Source organism: Chinchilla lanigera, unplaced genomic scaffold, assembly GCF_000276665.1.
Source record: "Chinchilla lanigera isolate Chin_1 unplaced genomic scaffold, ChiLan1.0 scaffold00004, whole genome shotgun sequence".
Taxonomy (NCBI): Eukaryota; Metazoa; Chordata; class Mammalia; order Rodentia; family Chinchillidae; genus Chinchilla; species Chinchilla lanigera.
Genome location: NW_004955405.1, coordinates 32,525,424 through 32,545,919, shown reverse-complemented (window position 1 = coordinate 32,545,919; position 20,496 = coordinate 32,525,424). Strand labels below are relative to the sequence as shown.

The 20,496-nt window shown below is 54.5% G+C and overlaps 1 protein-coding gene across 4 annotated transcripts in view; it reads right to left on the bottom strand.

Annotated features, from left to right (window-relative positions):
- Elk3 (ELK3, ETS-domain protein (SRF accessory protein 2)) overlaps positions 1 to 19,009 on the bottom strand; it is a 32,670-nt gene extending 13,661 nt beyond the window's left edge. For 2 of the 4 annotated variants that reach the window (XR_259422.2, XM_013518521.1), the window contains exons 1-3: positions 18,801 to 19,009; positions 2,191 to 2,519; positions 1,740 to 1,870 (exon numbers count right to left, since the gene is read on the bottom strand). Coding sequence is in view for 3 of the 4 variants with exons in the window: in XM_013518521.1 (XP_013373975.1) it covers positions 1,740 to 1,870; positions 2,191 to 2,519; positions 18,801 to 19,007 (667 nt within the window). In the remaining variant the exon portion in view is untranslated. Of the gene's footprint in view, positions 1 to 1,739; positions 2,520 to 18,800 lie in introns of all 4 variants that reach the window. The other 2 variants (XM_013518514.1, XM_005374495.2) reach the window with 1 other exon arrangement.
- Positions 19,010 to 20,496: the final 1,487 nt, after the last annotated feature.

Here is a 20,496-nt window from a genome sequence, read left to right as displayed (position 1 = left end):
TGCGGCTCAAGGAGCACACGAGCCACCCTCGAGATCCCTCTCTCAGGTCAAGGTCCCCCCACTGAGGGGAGCCTGCCCCAGCTCACAGCATCCGGGGCCAAAGCCACAGGACAGGTGAGGCTCAGCGTCCTCTGAGACGGACAAGGCTGGCACGGGCCCGCCGTTTTGGCTCACAGAGAAGGCAGATACCAAAGTCGGTATCGGAGTCAGCCTTGGCCTGGCTTTGGGTCCTTCTCATCCTTAAATGGACACCAAGGAAGGAGCTGCTCAAGTTGTCCCCTGGGCCACTTCTCCAGTACTGTCCTGAACTCGTAGCCTTTCACCGGGTGGTCGTGTCACTGGCAGTCCCACCTCCCTGCTGACCGGTCCCCGAGGCCCGGCCCTCTGCTGCAGAACCCAATAAGCTATGGACTGGCAGGCGGCAAAGAGCGGTGTTCGGCTGCTCTGCAGACCCACAGGCCATGTCACACTTGCTCTGTCCCCTGGGGGCCATGGATTCTCAGGGCAGACTGCCTGTGCCTGAGGCCACTTCTCCCACCGACTAGCAGCGTGACCCTGGACAAAGGGCTTCTGCTCGGTGCCTCGTTCCCCTAGTGCGGTGATGGGGTAACGACATCCCTACCTTGGGGCTTGTGGCCAGGCCCAGGGGTCGAGAGGACAGGGCTGCCGCACACGAGAGCTTGGTGTCTGCTGCTGCTGCTCACGAGGAGGAGGAGGAGGAGGGACACAGACATTCCCAACTACGCAGTGCGTGTCACCAGCCTGGGACTCCACGTGCCAGGCTCACAGTCCCTGCCTGTGAGTTGGAGCGGACTCATGTAGCACGGCCTTTATCCCTCACGACACACAGCAGTGCCCACAGCTGCACTCCTAGGAGGCGCGCTAGCAGGAGCTGAATCCAATTCACAGCTCCCGGGCTAAAGCTCAGTCTCTGCCACGAAGCCACATCCAGTACTCAAGAGCAAGCGGAAATGTGGTTTGCTGGCACCACGTCACCTTTGCCCTGCAGCTGTCAGCTGGGCCAGATGGGACCTGAGTGTTTCATTGTATTTTTTATTTATGTATTTATTTTTGGAAGACGGTCTCACAGAGTCACTAAGTGACCCAGGCTACGTTCCAGCTTGCGACTCTCCTGCCTCAGCCTCTCCGAGTGTGAGGCATTTTACTTCAAGGAAAAGGCTGCCTTCTCCTGGGGTTAAGAACAAAAACCACTTGCACACTACCCAAGTTCGCGCTCCGCTCCCTGGTGATGTACGCCCGGGCCTCCTCACTGTCAGCCTGTATTTCGTACTCGGGGTGGCCCTGGGGGTTTTTCCTGTGGAGCAGCATGACAGCTACCCACAGCGGTGGCGGTGTCTGTGAACTTCTGTTTTCTGTTAACAGAGGACAAGTGGCTACACTAAGTACCCAGAGAGGCCTCTGCCATAGCAAATTCCTCAGGCCACAGGCCTCCGGAGTGTGAATTTCCCCTCCACCTGGCCTAGGAATTTACCGTCTGGACCTTCCCTGGTGGCTGGTGTGCTTGTCCCGTCTTGCGGTCACCTTAGACGCCCATCCGGCACCCCACCCCTGCTGCCAGTATGCCCACCCATTGCCCTGGATGGAAAAGTAACTTCCCTGGCCATTTGCACCGGGACTTGGGGACCTGGGTCCCACCAGGGTGACCCGTGAAGGACAAACGGAAGTGTTTGTTTGCGCTTCCTCCTCGGCTAAGCCTGGACCACAGCGCCGGCTCTTACCTGCGCGGTGAAGAAGGCGGGGGTGAGGGACCCCGAGGGGAGCGCTGGGCTGTTGAGGGCGATGGAGCCGAGGTCGGTGCCCGAGAGCACCAGCGGGGGTGCGGAGATTTCCAAGCCTTTGGGTTTTTTGCCTTTGGGGGGAAGAGACGGAGACTTGGTCTTGGAGCCCGATGACAGGTTCAAGGGCTCCAGGGAATCCGAGTCTTGGCCGCTGGCCTCCAGGAAGAGGCTTCTGTGTTCGGAAGGGAGGGGCGAGTTGGGGGAGAGGGATGGGGACCGAGAGGAGGAGGGCGACGCGGAAGAAACGCTGGCGGCGTTTGGCAACATTAAAGAGGAGATCTTGGCTGAGACGGACGAGGCCAGGAAGGCGGAGGCCGCGGCGGCCTCGGAGGTGGAGGGCAGGGACACCACGGGCCTGGTGACGTGCTTGTTGCTTTTATTGGTCACAAACCTGATCACAGTCCGGACCTCTTCCACCGGGGGGCTGTCTTCCAGGGGCTCCTCCAGCTTCTCCGTCTTGATGGTCTTGAAGGCCTCCGGGGGGTTCTGCAGGGAGTTGATGGTGAAGGACGAGTACAGGCCCGAGTGGAGGTACTCGTTGCGGCTCGTGCTCTTGAGGGCGGCCAAGCCGTGCTTGTCGGGGGCCACCTTACAGTCGCTGTCCTGCAGCAAGAGGCTCTCCCGGCTGATCTCCACCGTGTGAGGATCCATTTTCAGGATCTCAGGGAAAGAGACGAACTTGTACACAAACTTCTGCCCAATCACCTTCTTGATGATGTTCTGCGAATACACAAGGAGACATTTAAGGGGTGAGCGCCCCTGGCGGCGTGCTGAATGCTGCCGGCAGAAGCCCCGGGATGGTCCCCACGGGCACACGCGGAGGGACAGTGAGAGGGGGAGCCAGGCTGCGGGCCGACGGACTGGACCTGCGTGTGGCTCTGCCAGGCAGTGGGCGTGAGGCCTTTGGCGGATTGACGGCCCTCTGTGCTCTGTAAGGTGAGGACTGTTACTGCTAATAATACAGTCGCCATGCAGTAAGCCCTTACTATGCGGCTGGGATTTCTCATATCCTGCTTTAGATAATCTGTATAGCAGTCCTAGGAGGAAGAAGTTGGTATTCCCGTTTTAAAAACTAAAGGGGCTGGGGATGTAGTCCCAGTGGTAGAGCAATTACTTGTCATGCCCAAGGGCGTGGATTTGATCCCGAGCACCCCCCAAATGAATTTAATTAATTAATTAATTAAGAAAGGGAAGGGAAGGAAGAAAGGGAGAAAGAAAGATGATCTTAGGTTGCTTAAATAACATAGATCCACCTGGCAGGCAAGTGGTAAGGCAGCATTTCCTCAGCCATATCCCAGCACTGTCCTGCCTACCTCAGGAGGCATAAGAAGGTGATACGATCAGAATGGGAAAGCGCTACAGAAATGTAAGTTACATCACCAAATGCCACAACGTTTTCTTAAGTTGTGTAGCCATTTTTGCCTTTTTCATTTTCTGCTAAGAAAGCCCCTGGAGGAGAAAGACATTGTCTACTTGGGTATTTATGACATCTGTGTGGTATTTTCAGTAGCTAGTATCTACTTCTGGCCGTTCAGTTTAGGCTCCGGTCCACAAACGTTAGAAATGTAAAGGAATCACAGCAGTCGCTGCAAATGTTTGCACAGTGCTTTGGGAGCAGGGATTTTCTACGAGAGGCTAGACCATCCTTGAGGGTTGTTAAGCTGGTACATTAACTCCCTGTGGAATATACCAGAGTCGTATCTGTCAGGTGCTTGCTGGTGCGGCACCCTGCGGCTGACCTGCAGGTTCCAGGTGCGCGAGGGGGACAAACATGGCCTCCCTTTTGCATGCACCATCGCAGCCCTATGGGGACAGGACTCTGAACGTCTTACAATCCGTACCTCCTGAAAGAGGAGTATAAATGAGGGTAAAGCCAAGATCCTCTGGGGAAGCAGTGCTTCAGGAGTGCCTCTCTGAGTACCTTTCTGAATCAAGCAAGCCACCCCACAGGATCCCCACACCCACCCTCTTGGCGGGCAGAAGGCGTCATCCTTCCACCTCCCAACACGAAGTTTCAGCGGTGGGGTCACGTGCCCAAGAAACGCCAAGACTGACTGGCTCTGAAGCCTGAGCTTTCTCATACCTCCACACAGATGTGGAGGAACAACATCAAAAAACCCCAGTGGAGGTGAAATGTCATTAAATTTAAATCTGTGACCATGTCTTGGGTCTAAACATAAGCATGTTAGGTGATATGCCACCACCACTACCCCGCACGCCATCCTGTTACACTGTGGCATTGTGCTCTGCCTCCTGCCCCTTAAGTGGCAGAAGGGCAGGGCACACTGACCTTGCCGCTGAGATTCCCAAGAAGGAATTCCTTGGGGCAGTATCTAAGGGAGGGACACGAGGTCCCCCTTTCACACAGGAAATCCCAGTCCTGGCGGTCCCACAGAAACCTTGCCCAGCACAAGCCCAAACTGAGGGACCCGTGAGATTAGGTTCAAAGCTGAACAGTAGCAGTGCCAGCATGTTGGGGCTCAGGCCTGCAACTCCCCGCCACTGAACCCCATTCCTCTAGCTGATCTCAATCCCACACCCGCACTGGCAAACCTTCAGAGAAATTTGAGAAACTGAAGATTTCTACCTGCGCTTGTTTGACAGCGTCTCTGCCATATACACACTAGGCCTGGGTAGAGAATGTGCCAGGGAAAATCAGCTCCCAGCAGGGGAAGATTACACATGGGTGTCACCGGGCCCACGTGACCTGCAGTCAGACCCCGTTAGAAAGTGTGCTGGCCCAGAGCGCGAATGCTTCACCTGCTAGAACTCCAGGATATTTCTGTTTTTACCTCATAGTTTTTTCCTCCCTGGGGGGAAGACTTTTTTCCTTAGCCAGTGGGAATCCTCATCTAAACTGACCGAACTTTTTAAAAGCCTAAATACTTATACAGAAGAAAGAAAAAGAGCAACTGAAGAGTTTGAATTATTTCTTCTGGCAGGTGTTTTTTGTTAAATCTTTAATTTTCTTACAGGGTCAGAACACAATGTCTGAGGAGGGATTATATTCCTGAAAAAAAAAAAAAAAGAAAAAAAGAAAAAACAAGAACAAATTTAGGGCTGTGATCAATGTGATTTTTTAAAAAATGTCTCTCCTCCTTAAATAATGGTCAGGAATGCACAGGCAGTCAGACACGGAGCTCCTGGCCTTACTAGGTGAAAGAGAACAGAAGGAAGGTCCACGAATCCACCACAGACAAATGGCTTCACAACGTGGTTCTTACCAAGGAACACAGGCTGTGGAGTGGGAGGAAGCCCTGTACCCACTACAACACGGATGCACCCAGCATTCCTGCTCAGTGAAAGAAGCCAGATACTGAATCATAAAGGCCACATATGATACGATTCTATTTACAGGAAATATCCAGATAAGCAAAATCCACACATCAGAAAGTAGAGTCCAGTAACCTAAGCCTCAGAAGGCTGAAAAGGTGTAAGGGTTTCTTTTTTGGATAATGAAAATGTTCTAAAATCAATTTTGGGGATGGATGGATGGATCTGAATATAAGCAAAGCCACTGAACTGTATATTTTAAATAGGTGAATTATATGCTGAGTGATTTACATCCCAATAAAGAACATGAGTGGTAGGTAGCACATGCCCATAATCCCAGCTACTCAAGAAGCCGAGGCAGGAGGATTGCAAATTCAAGCCCAGCCTGGGTAATTTGGCAAGACCCTGTCTCAAAATAAGAGAAAATAAACATAAAGGGCCACGGATGTGTTCAATACCAATCCCCCACACACACACGCACCCTACAAAGACTAAGTATTTTTCCCATTTTAAAGGAAAACCGAGCACTTGCTACCGCTAGACACTGAGTCCATTAAGGGCTAACTCTTCTTGTGCAGATGAAAAGGGGGCGCAGGGAAGGGCCTGCATCAGCCACCCTGAGACGATTCCAGGGAAAGTTCGGGCAGTGAGGGGATAGAGGCCAAAAGGAGGCAGTGGTTACAGCCCCGAACTGGGGGCAGCCAGGTGGCAGCCAGGCAGTCCGGCCTCCACCTCTGGCCACTATGGAGGATGACGTGGGTAGGCAGGGCTCTTAGTATGATAAGTGACGAAGATATTTAGAAACAGTCTTTTTTGCACCCTTCCATCCCAGACTCCCAAGTATTTGTTGCTTCCGGTTGCCTGGCAACCTAAGGAGTGCTGGTCTGCCTCCAGGGGCGCACAGTGACGCTCAGTGTGGTCTGAGAGACAGCTGCACACTCTGCCTCCTTCACACATGCGGGACCTCGGCGTGTGAGCTCACAACTGGCTCCATCACCCGGTTCCCCGGTCAGCCACAGGCCGCAAGGTCAGCATCCACGACAGGCCCCAGGAAAAGGAGGACAGTGGATTCCAGGATGAATGCACCGTCACCCTATCCATGCTGTCATCTGACAGGCGCCTTGGGACAGGCAACCCAAAGGGGACAGGAATATGGCAGTCTGGGGCCCAGGGCCCTTTCCACTGAGTGCCCAGGAGAGGATCCCAAGGTTATTTCACCCCAAAGTCAGAAAACACCCATTTGCATTGCTCACAATGCTGTCTGCTGCTCTGACGGATTACAGGTGTTCCTGGAAGACCAGGTGTGTCCATGGGTGTGTTTAAATATGCTTGGGTGTGCATGCATCAGCACACACACCCACACAGTCCACCCTGCCTTCTGTCTTTCAAAAGGAGAAAGGAGTGTGAAGAATCTCAAATACATCACCCCCAAACCCGCTCACATCCTTATATTATAAAATGGCATGGTATTTACGTACCTCTCTTACACTTTACATGAATCTCAGATTCCTTAGAATGCCTTATACAACATAAATGCTACAAAAAAAGGTTCTACTGTATTTATGAAGTAATGATACAGAATAAAGATCTGCACATGTTCAGCACTGATGCAATTTCTTTTTTCTGCCCTGAATGTTTCCCATCGAAAGTTGCAGTGGGTAGATGAGAAGCGTTTCTATTAAGTTCTATAATTTTTTTTTTTTTTTTTTTGGCGTTTTGAGGCAGGGTCTCACTATGCAGTTCAGGCTGGCCTTGAGCTCACTTTGTAGCCCAGGTTGGCCTCGAACTCACAACGATCCTCCTGCCTCAGCCTCTCGAGTGCTGGGATTACAGGCATGCGCCGCCACTACCCACTAAGTTTTATAATTTAAAAAAATATATACATGGAGAACTACGTAATGAAGAGATGCTTGTGGAATTAAATTTACCTTCTCTTCATATTATAGGATGTTAAGGTGATACTAAAAAAAGTTAACTAAATGCTCCTTAGTGAATGAGTATAACTAATTGCAGGAGAAGTGACCCACACGGGAAGCCAGAAGCTAAACCCAAGCAGATGCACGTTTCTGAAGGCGAATTCCCAGGCTGGCTGAAGCTGGGTGTGTTGGTGAGACCCGCATATGCTTTTATGCTGGCATTTCTAAACTGAGCTCTCTCGGACACTGGCGCCATATGTACATCTCTGCAGCCTACAACCTCACACCTCCCTAGAGAGCGTAGTAAGGCGTAAGGTCACCTGCCCACTGGCTCAGCACACGTGTCCCCGCGTGTCTGTCCATCTGTGCTGCTCGGCTGGGTCTCAGGCCGTGCGTCTGGCTTCCATGCACCCACCCTTCTTATCCACTCCCCCATCTCCGCCCCAGCAGGAGCCAGGTCTTCGGAGTTCCCCGGGACTCAGCTCCCCTTCCTTCAAAGCTCCACCCTTCAAGGGCTCCCCAGATCACAAGTTTCCTGCACCCTGACTCTGCAACCTGCCCAGTCCCCATCCTCACAACCAAGAAAGGTCAGCAGCCCAGGAAGGTGGGAGAAGCTTCTTCCTAACCACACTGGCAGCAGGGCCTGGTGGGGAGGGCAGTGCAGGGAGACCTTGCTAAGGAACATGCACTTGACCATTTCACCGAGGCTGCTGCTGGGATTAAGTTTAAAGACCACCCTGTCATACTAGCCATGTGCCTCAGTTTGCTCATCTATAAAATGGGGACGGGCCATTCTGCCTGGGGCTGGTATCAGAATGCTGGCTACATCTATACACGATACCTGTAATATATACTGTGCCAGCTCTTAGAATTATCATCATAGGGGCTGGGGGTTTAGCTCCGCGGCACAGCGCCTGCCTGGCAAGCGCAAGGTCGTGAGTTCGATTCCCAGTACCAGAAAAAAAAAAAATAGAATTATCATCATTATGTTTACACTTGTGTGTGCGTGCCTGAGTGTGCGCACACACACACACAGTCCTTACATTTAAGCAAAAGAAAGACACAGCCATCACCTCTGTCAGCCGCCACGATTGAGCAGTACAGTACCAGCCCTTGCAGCGGGCTGTGCACACCCCCGGCGTTACCATTACTCTGGCAGCACGACGCGCAGCGCAGCAGCAGTCACATCTGCCTTGGGTGCTTTGCCAAGCAGGAGAAACATGTTTTATGGAGCTGGATTCAGACACAAACAGACGTGAGGCTGAGGGCACGTCATGCCCAACACGGTGGCCAGCACTGGATGTCCCCCGTGAAGAAAAGCTCGCACGATCCAATTCCCAGGGTCAGGGGACAGAGGGGCGGCCCTCGGGGAGCAGCGCTGACCCGGGTGTCCAAGCGCTCAGTGTGGAGCAGGAAGCACGCAGCGCCGGCGAGGAGCAGCCTGGCTCTGTGACGGCGGCAGGTTGGGCCCTGGGGGTCATCGTGGGGACTGCCGGCTCCGCACCCGTCACCAAGGTCCCCGGCCCTGGGGAGCCAGCAGACACACGGGATGGTGGGCTTGGGGGGGCTCCTCTGTCTTCATCCTGGCTGAGCTCTGTGGAAGGAGCAGTGGGGAGGAGGCACGGGGACAGCAGCCAGCGTGCAGGGGCTGGGACACGCTGCACACGCACAGCCAGCTTGCCACGGCACGCGGCGTCCCATTCTGCGCGGAGGAGCTCACCAGTCACCGCTCTTGCTTGGACAGTGAGGTCAGGTGCAGTTCTCCACCACACAGTAGGTTAGCTACTGGGAAAGCCGGACACTGGAAGCCCGGCCTCGCTACTTCAGGGAGCGGTACGGTGTCCCCATTTTCCCATGTCCGTAAACATCTGTTAGCTGCAAAATGACCTGGGCCGGGTGTCATTATTATTATAGTGACGTGATCTTCTATATAGGTACATGTATGTTTAAATAAAAGGAGAAATGAAAACTAATCTTGAGAGGTGTGTAATAAAATTGAACGGCGATGTTGACATTTCTTTTTGCTTATCTGCATTTCCCCTTTTAAAGAAATAGTAGGTATTTACTATGAGTCACGGGCCCGGTTACGGTCGCGTAGCCCGTCACTGTGAAGCGCAGTCTGAATGCAGCTGTATCCTGAGCCGAGCCGGTCCTGGAGCTGTTTCCGTACAGCACCACGCCCTCTGCTAGAAAAGCCGCACTTGGCCAACCGGCTGCCGCTGAAGTGGATCTGCCAGGGCCGAGCGAGCCAGCTGGGGTGCCAGGGGGAGCCAGGCCCTTGCTTAGGAACCGCTGTTTCCAGCTCCTCACGAGGAAAAGGCTGATCTTCCACAGGGGCTCTGCTTGGCCTGCAGACAGAACCGTCTGCCCAGCGCGGGGCAGAGCAGGCACCTGCTTCCATGGCACACTCGGGCTCTCGGCCCCCTGCTAGTCCCACCCCGAAGACCGGAAGGACATGGGAGGCCAACCAGGAAAACAACAGGAAACTACTGCCCACCCTGGCCACGCTGGTTTGGCCCCTGGACCTCTTCCTCTGAGTGTCCAGAGGCCTGAGCAAACAGCAGCTCACACAAGGGCAAGACCTGGAACTCTGACGGGCCGGACCTGGAGCAAACACTGGATTGGACAGACATGGGTTCAAATCCCAGCCTCTGAACTTACTGAGGCCTTGGGAAACTTACTTAAGGTCTGTAGGCCTCAGTGTACCCACTCCTCAAATGGAGTAAAAACACCTCCTGCAGTATCCTGTATGTGAGGTCCTTGCAACGTGACCCCTTACCCAGAGGGCTTCTGCTTCACAAGCAATGATCTAATCACACTGTCTTATTTTATTCTGGTTCAAACAGTCGGTATTCTTTAGATGGGATGGCATTTTACAGATGACAGAGGGCTGGCAGGGGGTCTCCTGGGAACCTCACAACACTTGGAAACCCATTTTACAGATGAGGGACCCGCGACTCTGAGCTGAGGTCATCATGAATGGCTACTGTCCAGGCCGCCGGCTCCCCTGGCAAAACCCCTCTTTCGCTCCTCATGTGACTTTTTCCTTTCAGACCAGGGTCTGATTCACTTTCTTCCTGACACAAACCTGAATTGTCAGCTCTCCAAAGTTAGAACAGGTAATTCCTGTAGGAGTCGCGCCCTGAGGTCCTGCCCCACGAGGAGAAAACCTCTCCCAACAACACCGAGTGGTCGTCTTGCTGTGTAGTTTAAACTGTCCTTGAACTCACTATGTAAACCAAGCTTGTCTTGAACTCGAAGCAATCCTCCTGCCTCAGCCTCCCACATGCTGGGATGATAGGCCTGAGCCACCACACTTGGCTTTTTGACCTGAGCTGCTCCTCACTGGGACAGTCTTCCCCCTAGAGTGAGCTGAATGGTGTCCCCCAAATTCATAGCCACCCAGAACCTCAAAATGACCTTGTTTGGAGGTGTAACTGATTAACGATGTTGCCATGGAATCATCCAGGGTTTCAGGCAGGCCCTAAAGTCAACCGCCGGTGTCCTTATGAGAAGAGGGGGAGACAGGGACCAGCCAAGGGACACCACCTATCACCAGAAGCCACCAGAGCTGGAGGAGACAGGGGAGACAGTCTTTCGTGGAGGGTGCAGAGAGCGTGTGACCCTGCGGGCCCCCTGACTTCAGACTTCGGCTTCCAGGATGACTGGAGTGGGTTTCTGCTGCTCTGAGCTCCAAGTCTGAGGCCGCCTGTGAGAGCAGCCCTAGGGGACGGTACGCTCCCTTCCGCGGTCACCTCTGCTCCGAGGGTGGATGAGGGGAGCCCTGGTCTACCCTCCTTCAGCAACATGGTCCCACGCATCAGACACACGCAACCGCCCCAGCCTCCGGGCTAGAGCTTGAGCTTGGAGTGTGTGCTCACACACACCCACTCGCTGCCGCAAGCCTCTACGAATAACGCGCTGCCCACAAAGGGCTCTAACTCCGGCTCTGAACCGCCGCCTCCTGACGGGGAGCTTTGCTTTATGGGTCGGCTGAGATTTCTTTCTTTCCTGGCTTCGCTAGGCTGCAGTGTGAACCGCCTGGCGGACTTCGGCTGCCCTGACCCGGGCTGCCTGTGCGGCACGCTGCCCTGAGGGTGCTCCGAGGAGCAGAGCAGGACAAGCGGCACTCGGGCTGGCCACGAGGGGTCTTCACCCCTTTTCCTGCTTGGCTTGCTCTTGCTTCTCGCTGGAAGAGTCCTGTCTTGCTTCTGCCTCTCTTTAAACACTCTTTAAACACAGGGCATCTGAGGTCAACAAAATAAAACCTAAATCTGCTCCCCCAGTGAAGTCTGCTCGCTGTCCCCTCCGGGGGAGGGCACTGCCGCAGGCCTTCCTCCCTCCTCCTCCTCCACCTCCTCCTGCTCCGAGTGGCCGCCTCCGCACTGACAGATGGTGCAGGGGAGTAGGGGCCACGGGGGTCTGGGATGCTTCTCGGTCTGGCTTTGCCACCACTGCCTTAAAAATCACCTCCCGGGCTGGAGAGAGAGCTGAGTGGAGATAGAGTCCTGAGTTCCGTGCTCAGCACCACACCAAGAAAGTAAAGAAACAGGAAAATCACCCCTCCTTGGAGCGTCCTGCTTTAGCAAAGGAGGGGCAGGCGGCGGGGTGGTTCCTTGGCCCTCTTCTAGGCTGCAGCTCTCTCAGCCCAAGCACAGGCCTTGGGGGTCCAGACTCCAAAGCTAAAGCTTGCACTGACCAGCTTGACTGAAAACCTCTCTGACTCAGCCTCCCCAGCTCTCAGAGCGCTGGCCATGAGAACAAGCATATCAGGAGTCAGAAAATGAGCGATACATATAAATCTACCAAATGCAGTGCTTGACTTGAGACAGAATGCTCAGGCCACGTGAGGCTCCCTCCTCGTGTCAGCGATGCGGGCAGGAGCCGAGCGCAGGCAGGAGGTGGGAAGAGGCCACGCAGAGGAGCAGCTGGTGGCCGGTGGGCGGCGGGGCGGAGCGCTGGGGTTTCTGTCAGCTTGTCTACGCAACCCCTACTCTTCCTGCAGTGAGAAGCCCAGGAGCAGGAGCGGCGGAGCTGGCACAGGCGGCCCCGGCGTGGGCGGGGGCAACAGCCTGACGCAAGTGGATCTGGCACAGCCGAGGGACTCTTGGCAGCCGAGCGCCGGGCACAGAAGCATCCTCATCAACACGGCGTCGCCAGTGCTCCCGGGCCTTGCTCATCTCGGTTCCTTAGCAACCGCCCTGTTTGGGAGAACGCTGAGTGCCACAGGAAGCTGGCGCGGGAGCCTGTGCAAGACAGAAAGCACCCCCAAACACACGCAGGGTGCCCCCCTTCCCTGCAGCCTGGCCCCCTATTCCGCCATGATCTCCCCGGGCAGGGAGACCAGATTGGATGCCCCCCGCGAGGTGGGCAGCATCCCGGGCCAGATCCCTGCAGGGAGGCCTTGGTTCCCTCCTCTGCCCCCAGACAAAGCCCAGCTGCCATCTGCTGTCCTACAAACCGCTGAGCAACTGACCTGGCGCAAAGAGAAAAGGACCCCGAAGGAACACACAAGCTGTCAACCCTCAGGCACAGGGCTGGGCACACGCGGCCCCGCAAACAGCGTCCAGAAGAGCCGGACGGTCTGCAAGGAAGTTCGGGTGTGGACACGGTGCATCATTTTATCTTCACCAATTTTATTTCAGGGAATTAAAGCATTCTGCCAGGGCTGCACTTCTTGGGGCCAGCAGTGGACCTCAGCTACGGATTGTAACTCCTAACAGTTTCCTGTTGTGACCATATACCCAATTTAAAATGAATTCTCCAATTAAGTTAAGAAGGAGACGTGGCCTTCCAAGACCAGGCTGCAACAGCTGCTGTCTCCGAGATCCCTTCCAGTGAGGCTCAGGCAGTCGGGTGCGGCGTGAACAGAGGCCGGAGTGTTGCTGTGGCCACGGGAGGGCTTTTCACCCCATCTCTGTGCCCGTCCGTGGGTGTTCAGCCACCCCCGGGATGGGCTTTCACCGCCGAGGTCTGCTGGGTGGGAAGGGACGGGTGGAGTGAGTGTCCTGCAGCAGCAACCTGCAGAGTCCAAGTCTCCGGCTGCTGAGGGCAGGAGACAGCTGCCCTCCCTCCCTCCACCCGCTCCGCGCCCCAGGTCCAGGGTAGCCTGAGGTCCTGTGCTGCGGGCCGATGGGGCCGACTCGCCAGGGGGAACATGGGCTCCCGGAACGGGCCAAAACGATGCACGATGTGGGGTCTGAGTGCCAGGCGGTCAATGCCAAGAAGAGTAAGAGGAGATGGAGATTTTGACTTTAAAACGCAAATCCGATCATGGCACTCGCTACCTCCAAGGCGTTATTGGCTCTCACCGGAAAGCAGGGACTGTGGCATGGTTCAGTGTTCTATGCCACCCTCGTCTACCCCGCAATCCTTAAATAAGAATGCCTGGCTTGGCAAAGTCCGGCTCTTTCACACTCCTTGCTTTTGCACACGCTCCTTCAGGCTTGGTAGATTCCTTCCTGTCTTTTCCAGCTGGAAGACTCATTCTTTGTCCTTAAGACCCAGGTCCGCCACATGCCTCTCCACTGCCTTTACTTCCGGTCCCTCCCGGAAGGTGTGAGTACCATCGCCACTCCAGCTCTTCCCATGATTTGTTTTTGAGGCAGGGTCTTATTATGCAGCCCAGGTTGGCCTTGAACTCATTGAGATCCTCCTGCTTCAGTCTCCCAAGTGCTGGGATTACAGGCTTCGGCCACAATGCCTGGCTCCCTTCCCAGGATTTCTTGGGGAAAAACTGGCTTCCGTGTCTGTCTCCCTCACTTCAGCTGCTCAAGCCCTTGAGGCAAGCATGTTTCCAATGGAACGGCAGAGGTGAAGGAGTGGGACAGTCAACTGGAGGCAGATGCCTCACTAAACACAGCCCGAACTTGCTTAAGTGAACAGATGCTGTGAATCACATCAGGTCCTCCTGTCCTTACACTGGGCCCACGGGTGTGTGCCATGTGTCAGGGCCAGTCACAGGCAAGCCCTGCACGTCCCCCTCTCTTTTCTGCCCCAAGACGAAAGATTTAAAAACTAAATCTTCCCAACACGGTTAAGGAGTGAGAAAATGAGTCCATTAAGAAATAAACCCTCTCTAACCGCACACCCATGTTGAGCGAAGCACAATTCCTAACAGGCAAGGCATGGAGTCAGCCTCGGTGTCCATCAGCAGAGGAACGGAGGACGGGAACGCGGACGCACACATAGCTGAGCGCCACTGTGCCGTACACAGGGGTGAGATCGCGTCATCTGCTGGGACTTGGACAGGACTAGAGACCATCATGTTAAGGACATGAGCCAAACTCAAAAGGACAAATATCATAAGTCTCTGCTCATCTGCAGAATCTAGGGAAAAAACCATGCCATGAAAGTAGAGGGGGGACTATTACAGAGAGGGAGGGAGTCAGGGGAGAGGGGAGGAGGGCCAGGGCGGATAATCGGGCGGGGACAGTACAACCAAACCGCCTCACAGGCTTGTACACAACGTGGCACCGCGAATCCATTACTCTGTAGGATTAATACACACTGCTAACACATACGACCTCTGAAAGACATCCTTACAGCGACATCAGTATGCTTATCTTCTGTGAGACTCAGTGTAAACCTAAGGAGGGTAAAAATCCTACCCCAAAAGTCAGGTCGTCAGAGCTCCAGCAACAAACCCATCTCCCAGGGCCGAAAGCGAGCCCGAGGAAACACGCTGTTTGGTGGACCCTTGTAAAAGGCCCAGCCGCAACGTCAGGCCTCGATGAGGTCTCTTCGGCCAGCTCAGGCTCAGACCCGGGTGCTCCTGCTCCCTGCGCACCACTGGAGGTGACCAGGGCCTTTCAGTCCCCAGCCCTGGCCCCACCAGGCGCTGGCTCTCAGCGGAAAGAGCCGGTGGGCACCCTGCACCGGTTCGCTCCCATCTGGCCGGGCTAACCGGGTCTGCCCAGCAGCGTCTCCAAAAGTGTCGAGGGAGGAAGGAGGCCTTAGCTGCAAACCCTGGCCCCTGGGCCTCGGAAACAGCGAAACGCAGACGGGGAGAGGAGCAGAAGACAGCGCGGGCGGCAGCCTCTGCCAGCCCAGGCTTAGGGCCCTCGCGGCCGGCTTTTCTTCCCCTTTCAGTCCTTTGCCGTTCCAGATCAGGGCACTGCTGACTCCCAGTGACTCTGAATCCCCCCACACCAGGCCTCAGGCGCACTTGAGCTGCTGAGGGGGGAAGGAAAGACCAGGAGCTCCTCCGATGTGGGGCGCTCATGTGCAGCCTTTGATTCTGAGCTGCACAGAGTCGCTGAGATGGGACCACACCTCAGCAGTTCAGCTCTGAGCAGCTGAAATGTACAGAAATAGGCGCCCGGCAAAGAGGCTGTTATCGTCTCACGAAAGGCTCCTGCCGATTTCTATGAGAAAGACCTGTCGCTCCCAGGCCAGGTCCCCCAAACTCCACCTGCCCAGGCAGGCGTGTGGTGTGAAGGTTTTACTTTTCTTCTTTGTACTTAACCTGAATTTGTCAAAACAGTGATTGAAGCTGGGCATGGCGGTGCCACAACGGTATTTCCAGCACTTGGGAGGCTGAGGCAGGAAGACTGCCACAAGTCCAAGGCCAACCTGGGCTACATACTGAGTTCAAGGCCAGCCTGAACTACATGGCCAGACCCTGTCTTGCCCTCTGGTGTCTCCCGCACGCTTTCGCTCACATTTCCACTTTTTCCCCCTCTGTCCATTTTTAAAATTCTGGAACGAGCTAAAAATATACCATAGAACATATAAAAAGAACAGTATTCCCACGCCTGTCTATTCCAACAAGGAGACTTCCCTATTAGGATAAACCCAGGAATGTGCGACTGGCAGCCTAGCGTGAAGGTGACGCCCCGCCCAGATATTGGCAGCTTGAGCCGCTTCCTTTCCCACAGGTCATCCTGGAGTTCCGCTGCTGCGTTCAAAGTGTGGACCCTACAGCACAAGGAAGGTGTGCTCCCCACCAGCTTCACTCGGCAGCTCTCACCCTCCTCCCTCTTCTTCCTCTTCGTTTCTCTCCAAACTGCCTGCCGCTCTCCGTCCCCACGGGCAGGGATGGGAGGCGGCGGGAGCCTAAGGACTGGGGCCTGGTACACTAATTAGGTCCCCAGGGTTCCGGCCAGCCTGCCTGCCTGGGAGAGGTTCCTGCTCTGCGGGACCTCGGTCCACCCGGCAGAGGGGTTGCTACACCAGAGCCGGCCTGGCCCTGGGTCTTTCTGGCTTCCTGCCTCACTGTTCATCTCTTCTCACACACGCTCCTGCCATGCTGTCATCCCTGGTGCTGTGACACAGCCCTGGGCCCTCACCCGTGGCGGCTCCTGACCCCTACGGTTTCCTAAATAGACACCCTCCTCTCTCTCTTTTTTTTGAGACAGTGTTTCACTATGCAGTTCAGCCTGGTGATGAACTCACTTTGTAGCCCAGGCTGGCCTTGAACTTGAACTTGAAGTGATTCTCCTGCCTCAGCCTCCCAACTTCTGTGATTACAGGCTCAAGCCACCAAACCTGGCATCTCTTCTTTACAGAGCACTCAGCTTGAGGTATGTTGCTACAGCAACAGAAAATGGGCTGATATAGAGTCTTTTAATCTTACACGTCCCTTAAGCACATGCACTGTTTTGTTTTGTTTTGTTTTGTCTTGAGACAGGGTCTCACTATATAGTTCAGGCTGCCCTTGAGTTTCTACGTAGCACAGGGTAGCTCTGAAACATGGAGATCCTCCTGCCTCAGCCTCCAGGATGCTGGGATTACATGTGTATACCACCACACCTGGGTTTAAAAGTTCTTGATAATAAACAAAAACCTCTTAGACTGTGAACAGCTTTTGGGCAGCACGACTGCCAGCCTGGAACTCAGATATTCAAAGGCAAAGGAAGTGGAGATCGCAGCAGGGAGGGGGCGGCTGTGCCTTTCGCAGGAGCACACGTAGACCAGCTGGGCTGGAATCTAGGCCCTGCCGCGCCCGGGCCAAAGACAGGTTTCTCAGTCTGAGTTCTCATTTGCATAAGAGCAGGCCAACACCAGGACCTGTCTCACTGGTTGGTGTCTAGCTGAAAGCAGACCAGAGGAGGAAGTGCTCAGCCCACTACCTTAGACGCCTAACAGGAAGTTCCAGCCACACGAGCTGGCTGAGGCGGAAACAGCTCTCTCTGCAGATCTGCGAGCAGGTGCAAGGGAGCTCGGTAGCAAGGGCTTTGCGGGTCTGAACAGTCACTGCCATCCAGCCGGAAGATCGCCACGGAGCCACACCCTGCACCCTGAGGCCCAGGCATGCAGAGAAGCAAGACACCTTGACTCTGAGCAACGAGAATGCCAGGCCTCTGGGCGCCCTGCCAGCAGGCACAACAGACAACAGGACTGTTTTCCCTCCCGGCCCGATTCCCAGGGTATAACTCAGAACCTGGGGGGAAATGCAAAACAATATGCCATCTGCTTGGCTTCCAGACAGTGCAATTAGCAGGAAGTGCTTTTACATCGTAGTGGGGCTCTGCATTAAGTCAGGATTAATTAATTGCCACATTAAAGGAAAGCACCTTTAGCATTTCAATGGCATAATCATATGCAATTACGATCATATAAAGGAATACTTTGTAATTAATGATGTCTTCACTTCCTGAAATGTATAATCCTTGTGTCTTCCATTCCAAAGGGGTTGGCAGAGAGAAGGCACTAAATATAGATCAGGACCTAATATTTAAATCAGCGTTTAATTCACCTTTCAATGTGAACGGTGAAGCCAGGACAAAAGCGTGTGGTTACGAGGCCTCTCGGCCTTCTTGTCTATGAGGCTTAATACTCAGCAACAACCGATTCAAATAGGAATGGTCAACAATTCCAGGCCTGATGTGATTATCCTGAAGAGCAACACCCTCGCTCTAGCAGGCCCATTATTTGTTTTTCAGGAATGCATTAAACTCACTCCAACTTTTCTGTCTTTGGCAACTATAGTCTATTTTTACTTAGCAAAGCACTCTGTCGCGTCTCTGTGATTTAGAAACAAAATTAGGTAAGTTTCTCATCAAGCTACAAATCCCATCAGCATTATTATCCTTCCCATTTTATGAACAGGGCACTAAGACCCAGGGGTTTAAAAGCCATGGGCCTAGGCGGGTGTGGTGGCGCATGCCTGTAATCCCATCACTCAGAGAGGCTGAGGCAGGAGGACTGCCAATTCAAGCCCAGCCTGGGTAATTTAGGGACTTAGACAGATACTGTCTCAAAACAAAAAGTAAAAAGGGGCTGAGGATTGGACCAGTGCCTAGGGTTTAATCTCAAGCACCAAAAAAAAAAAAAAGACAGAAATAGAGTGAGAGAGAATAGGGCAGAAGCAAGGGAGGGAGGAGAGGGAAGAGACAGAAAGAAAAAGAAAGAAAGGAAGAAAGAAAGAAGGAAGGAAAAGAGAGAGAAAGAAAGAGCAAAAGGAAGTAAGTTAGGAAGGAAAAGCACGCCTTGTGACAAAACTACAAAGAAGATGCGATTATCAGACTTGGTAGACTTTAACGCTCATTCTGTTTCTGAAGCAAGGCACGGTTAGGGAAGCCCCAGAACTTCGGGACATATCATTTCTATCATTAGCAACGTTCTTCAACAAACTACAGGTGAAAAAGCTGCGGGAAGAAAATCCAGCCCATAATAATATCCAGGGAGGGGAAAATAAAAACCCCTCTAGCAGCACTCCCTACCCCACCGAAAAAAGGCGGGGAAAAGGCCTCCACCTGCCCCACCCCACCTTCCAGCTTGGTCCCCGCTCATGGTTGCCTCTTGAAGGAGGCAATGAAACGGGGCCACGCCCACCGCCGCACGCAGCCCCCGCGAGGAGCCGGCTCACCTTGTCATAGTAGTAGCGCAGGGCTCTGCTCAGCTTGTCGTAGTTCATGTTGGTCTTGTTCTTCCGGAGCCCCCACAGCTTGGCCACCTCCTCCGCCTTGAGCAGCTTGAACTCACCATCGTTGGAGGTCCAGCAGATGAGGTGCTCGTGCTTCTGGTCCAGCAGCAACTGCAACAGGAACTGCCACAGGGTGATTGCACTCTCCATACCTGCGGGAGAGGGGCAGGTCAGGGCGGGGCACGCAGCCCCCTTCCCCCCGCTGGCGCCCTGCACGGGCGCTTTCTGGCTGCACTTCTGAAAGCAGCTTCCGTCCAGAAGCACAGGGCATCCGGGGACCCTGCGACCCGCGACCCACATGGGCCCACAGTGAGCGAATGAGATGAGATGAACCCTCTGGGAAAGGCTACACCCCAAGTCTCCCTCGCTTGACCTACCAGCAGCGCCCATCCCGGCCGGCTGGCCACCCTCCCTGCTTAGCCCATTCCGTGCGAAATGCTGGCCCCAGGCTCAGAGCACTCAGAGGGGCCTGGGGTAGACACAAGCGTCCCTTCCTGTCACACAGGCATAGAGACGGTCAGATTCCTCAGCAAGGCTGGGAAGCCCGCGTCCCGGCACAATGACCGCTGGGACAGCTGACAGGTTGGGGGATGCTGGTGGCAATGAAGAATCAACCAGTCATTGCCTTTTGAAGAGACTGTCACTTTCCCAGACTTCACGGGCTGCAGATGGCCACAGGTTTTTCCCAGGAGAGGAAGGCCTATAAAATGTTACCTTTGCTTTAGGTGTCTGGCTGTTTTCGACTTCTAAGAGCCGTTCCTTCCGCCTAGCGCGCTTCCCTAGCCTTGCAGCCTGGTGAACTCAAGCGGGCCCAGCTTCAGGCATGGAGGAAACTATTCACAAACACGAGTGCTGATTCCAAAATATCCATAAGCAGGAGTGCTCGTTCCAAAATACCCATAACACGAGTGCTGACTCTAAAGCAGCCCTCCTCGGCGGGGACAAGCGGATGGAACGAGGCAGCATCGCCTCTCAGAGCAGGGGACACAGGGCGACACCCTCAAGGGCATAGTCAGGTGGACGTGCATGGAGAGACCCGGAAGCCAGCATGACAGCCTCCTCGGGGCGGGTCCTCTGCGGTCCGCGGCTCCACAACCCCACATACCCCCTGCTTCCAAACTGCGGCTGTCAGAGTCTGACCCGGGCGGGGCCGGGGCCTCCCCTCCCGCCAGGGTCTCCCCTTTAGGGCTCAGATCCTTGTTATTCCCCTTCACACATTCACCCCAAAGCACGTTCGTCACGGGTGCCACCCGAGTGCCTCTGTTAGAGGACGGCAGATCGGGAACGCGCTCCAGACGCCCGCGCGGCTCCTTTCTGAAATCAATATTCAGCCCGCCGCCGCTTGGTCTGCGCAGCAGTAAATCAGTTCACTGCTCCCCACATCCCGAGTCCCCGAGTCCCCGAGGTACAAGCACTGGGCCGCAGGGGTGCCATCCGTGAGTTCCAAACACCCGCTGGTGGTTAGAGCACAGCTACGGACTTTCTCATCGCCCGCCCCTGGCTCGTCAGCTGTCTCAAATTCTTGATGTCTTTTCAGCCAAACACTTCAGGCGGTTGAGTTTTTAAATACCTTCAAAACTGTCACACCAGCCCGCAGGAGGATCGCTGCAAGTTCGAGGCCAGCCTGGGCCACATAGTG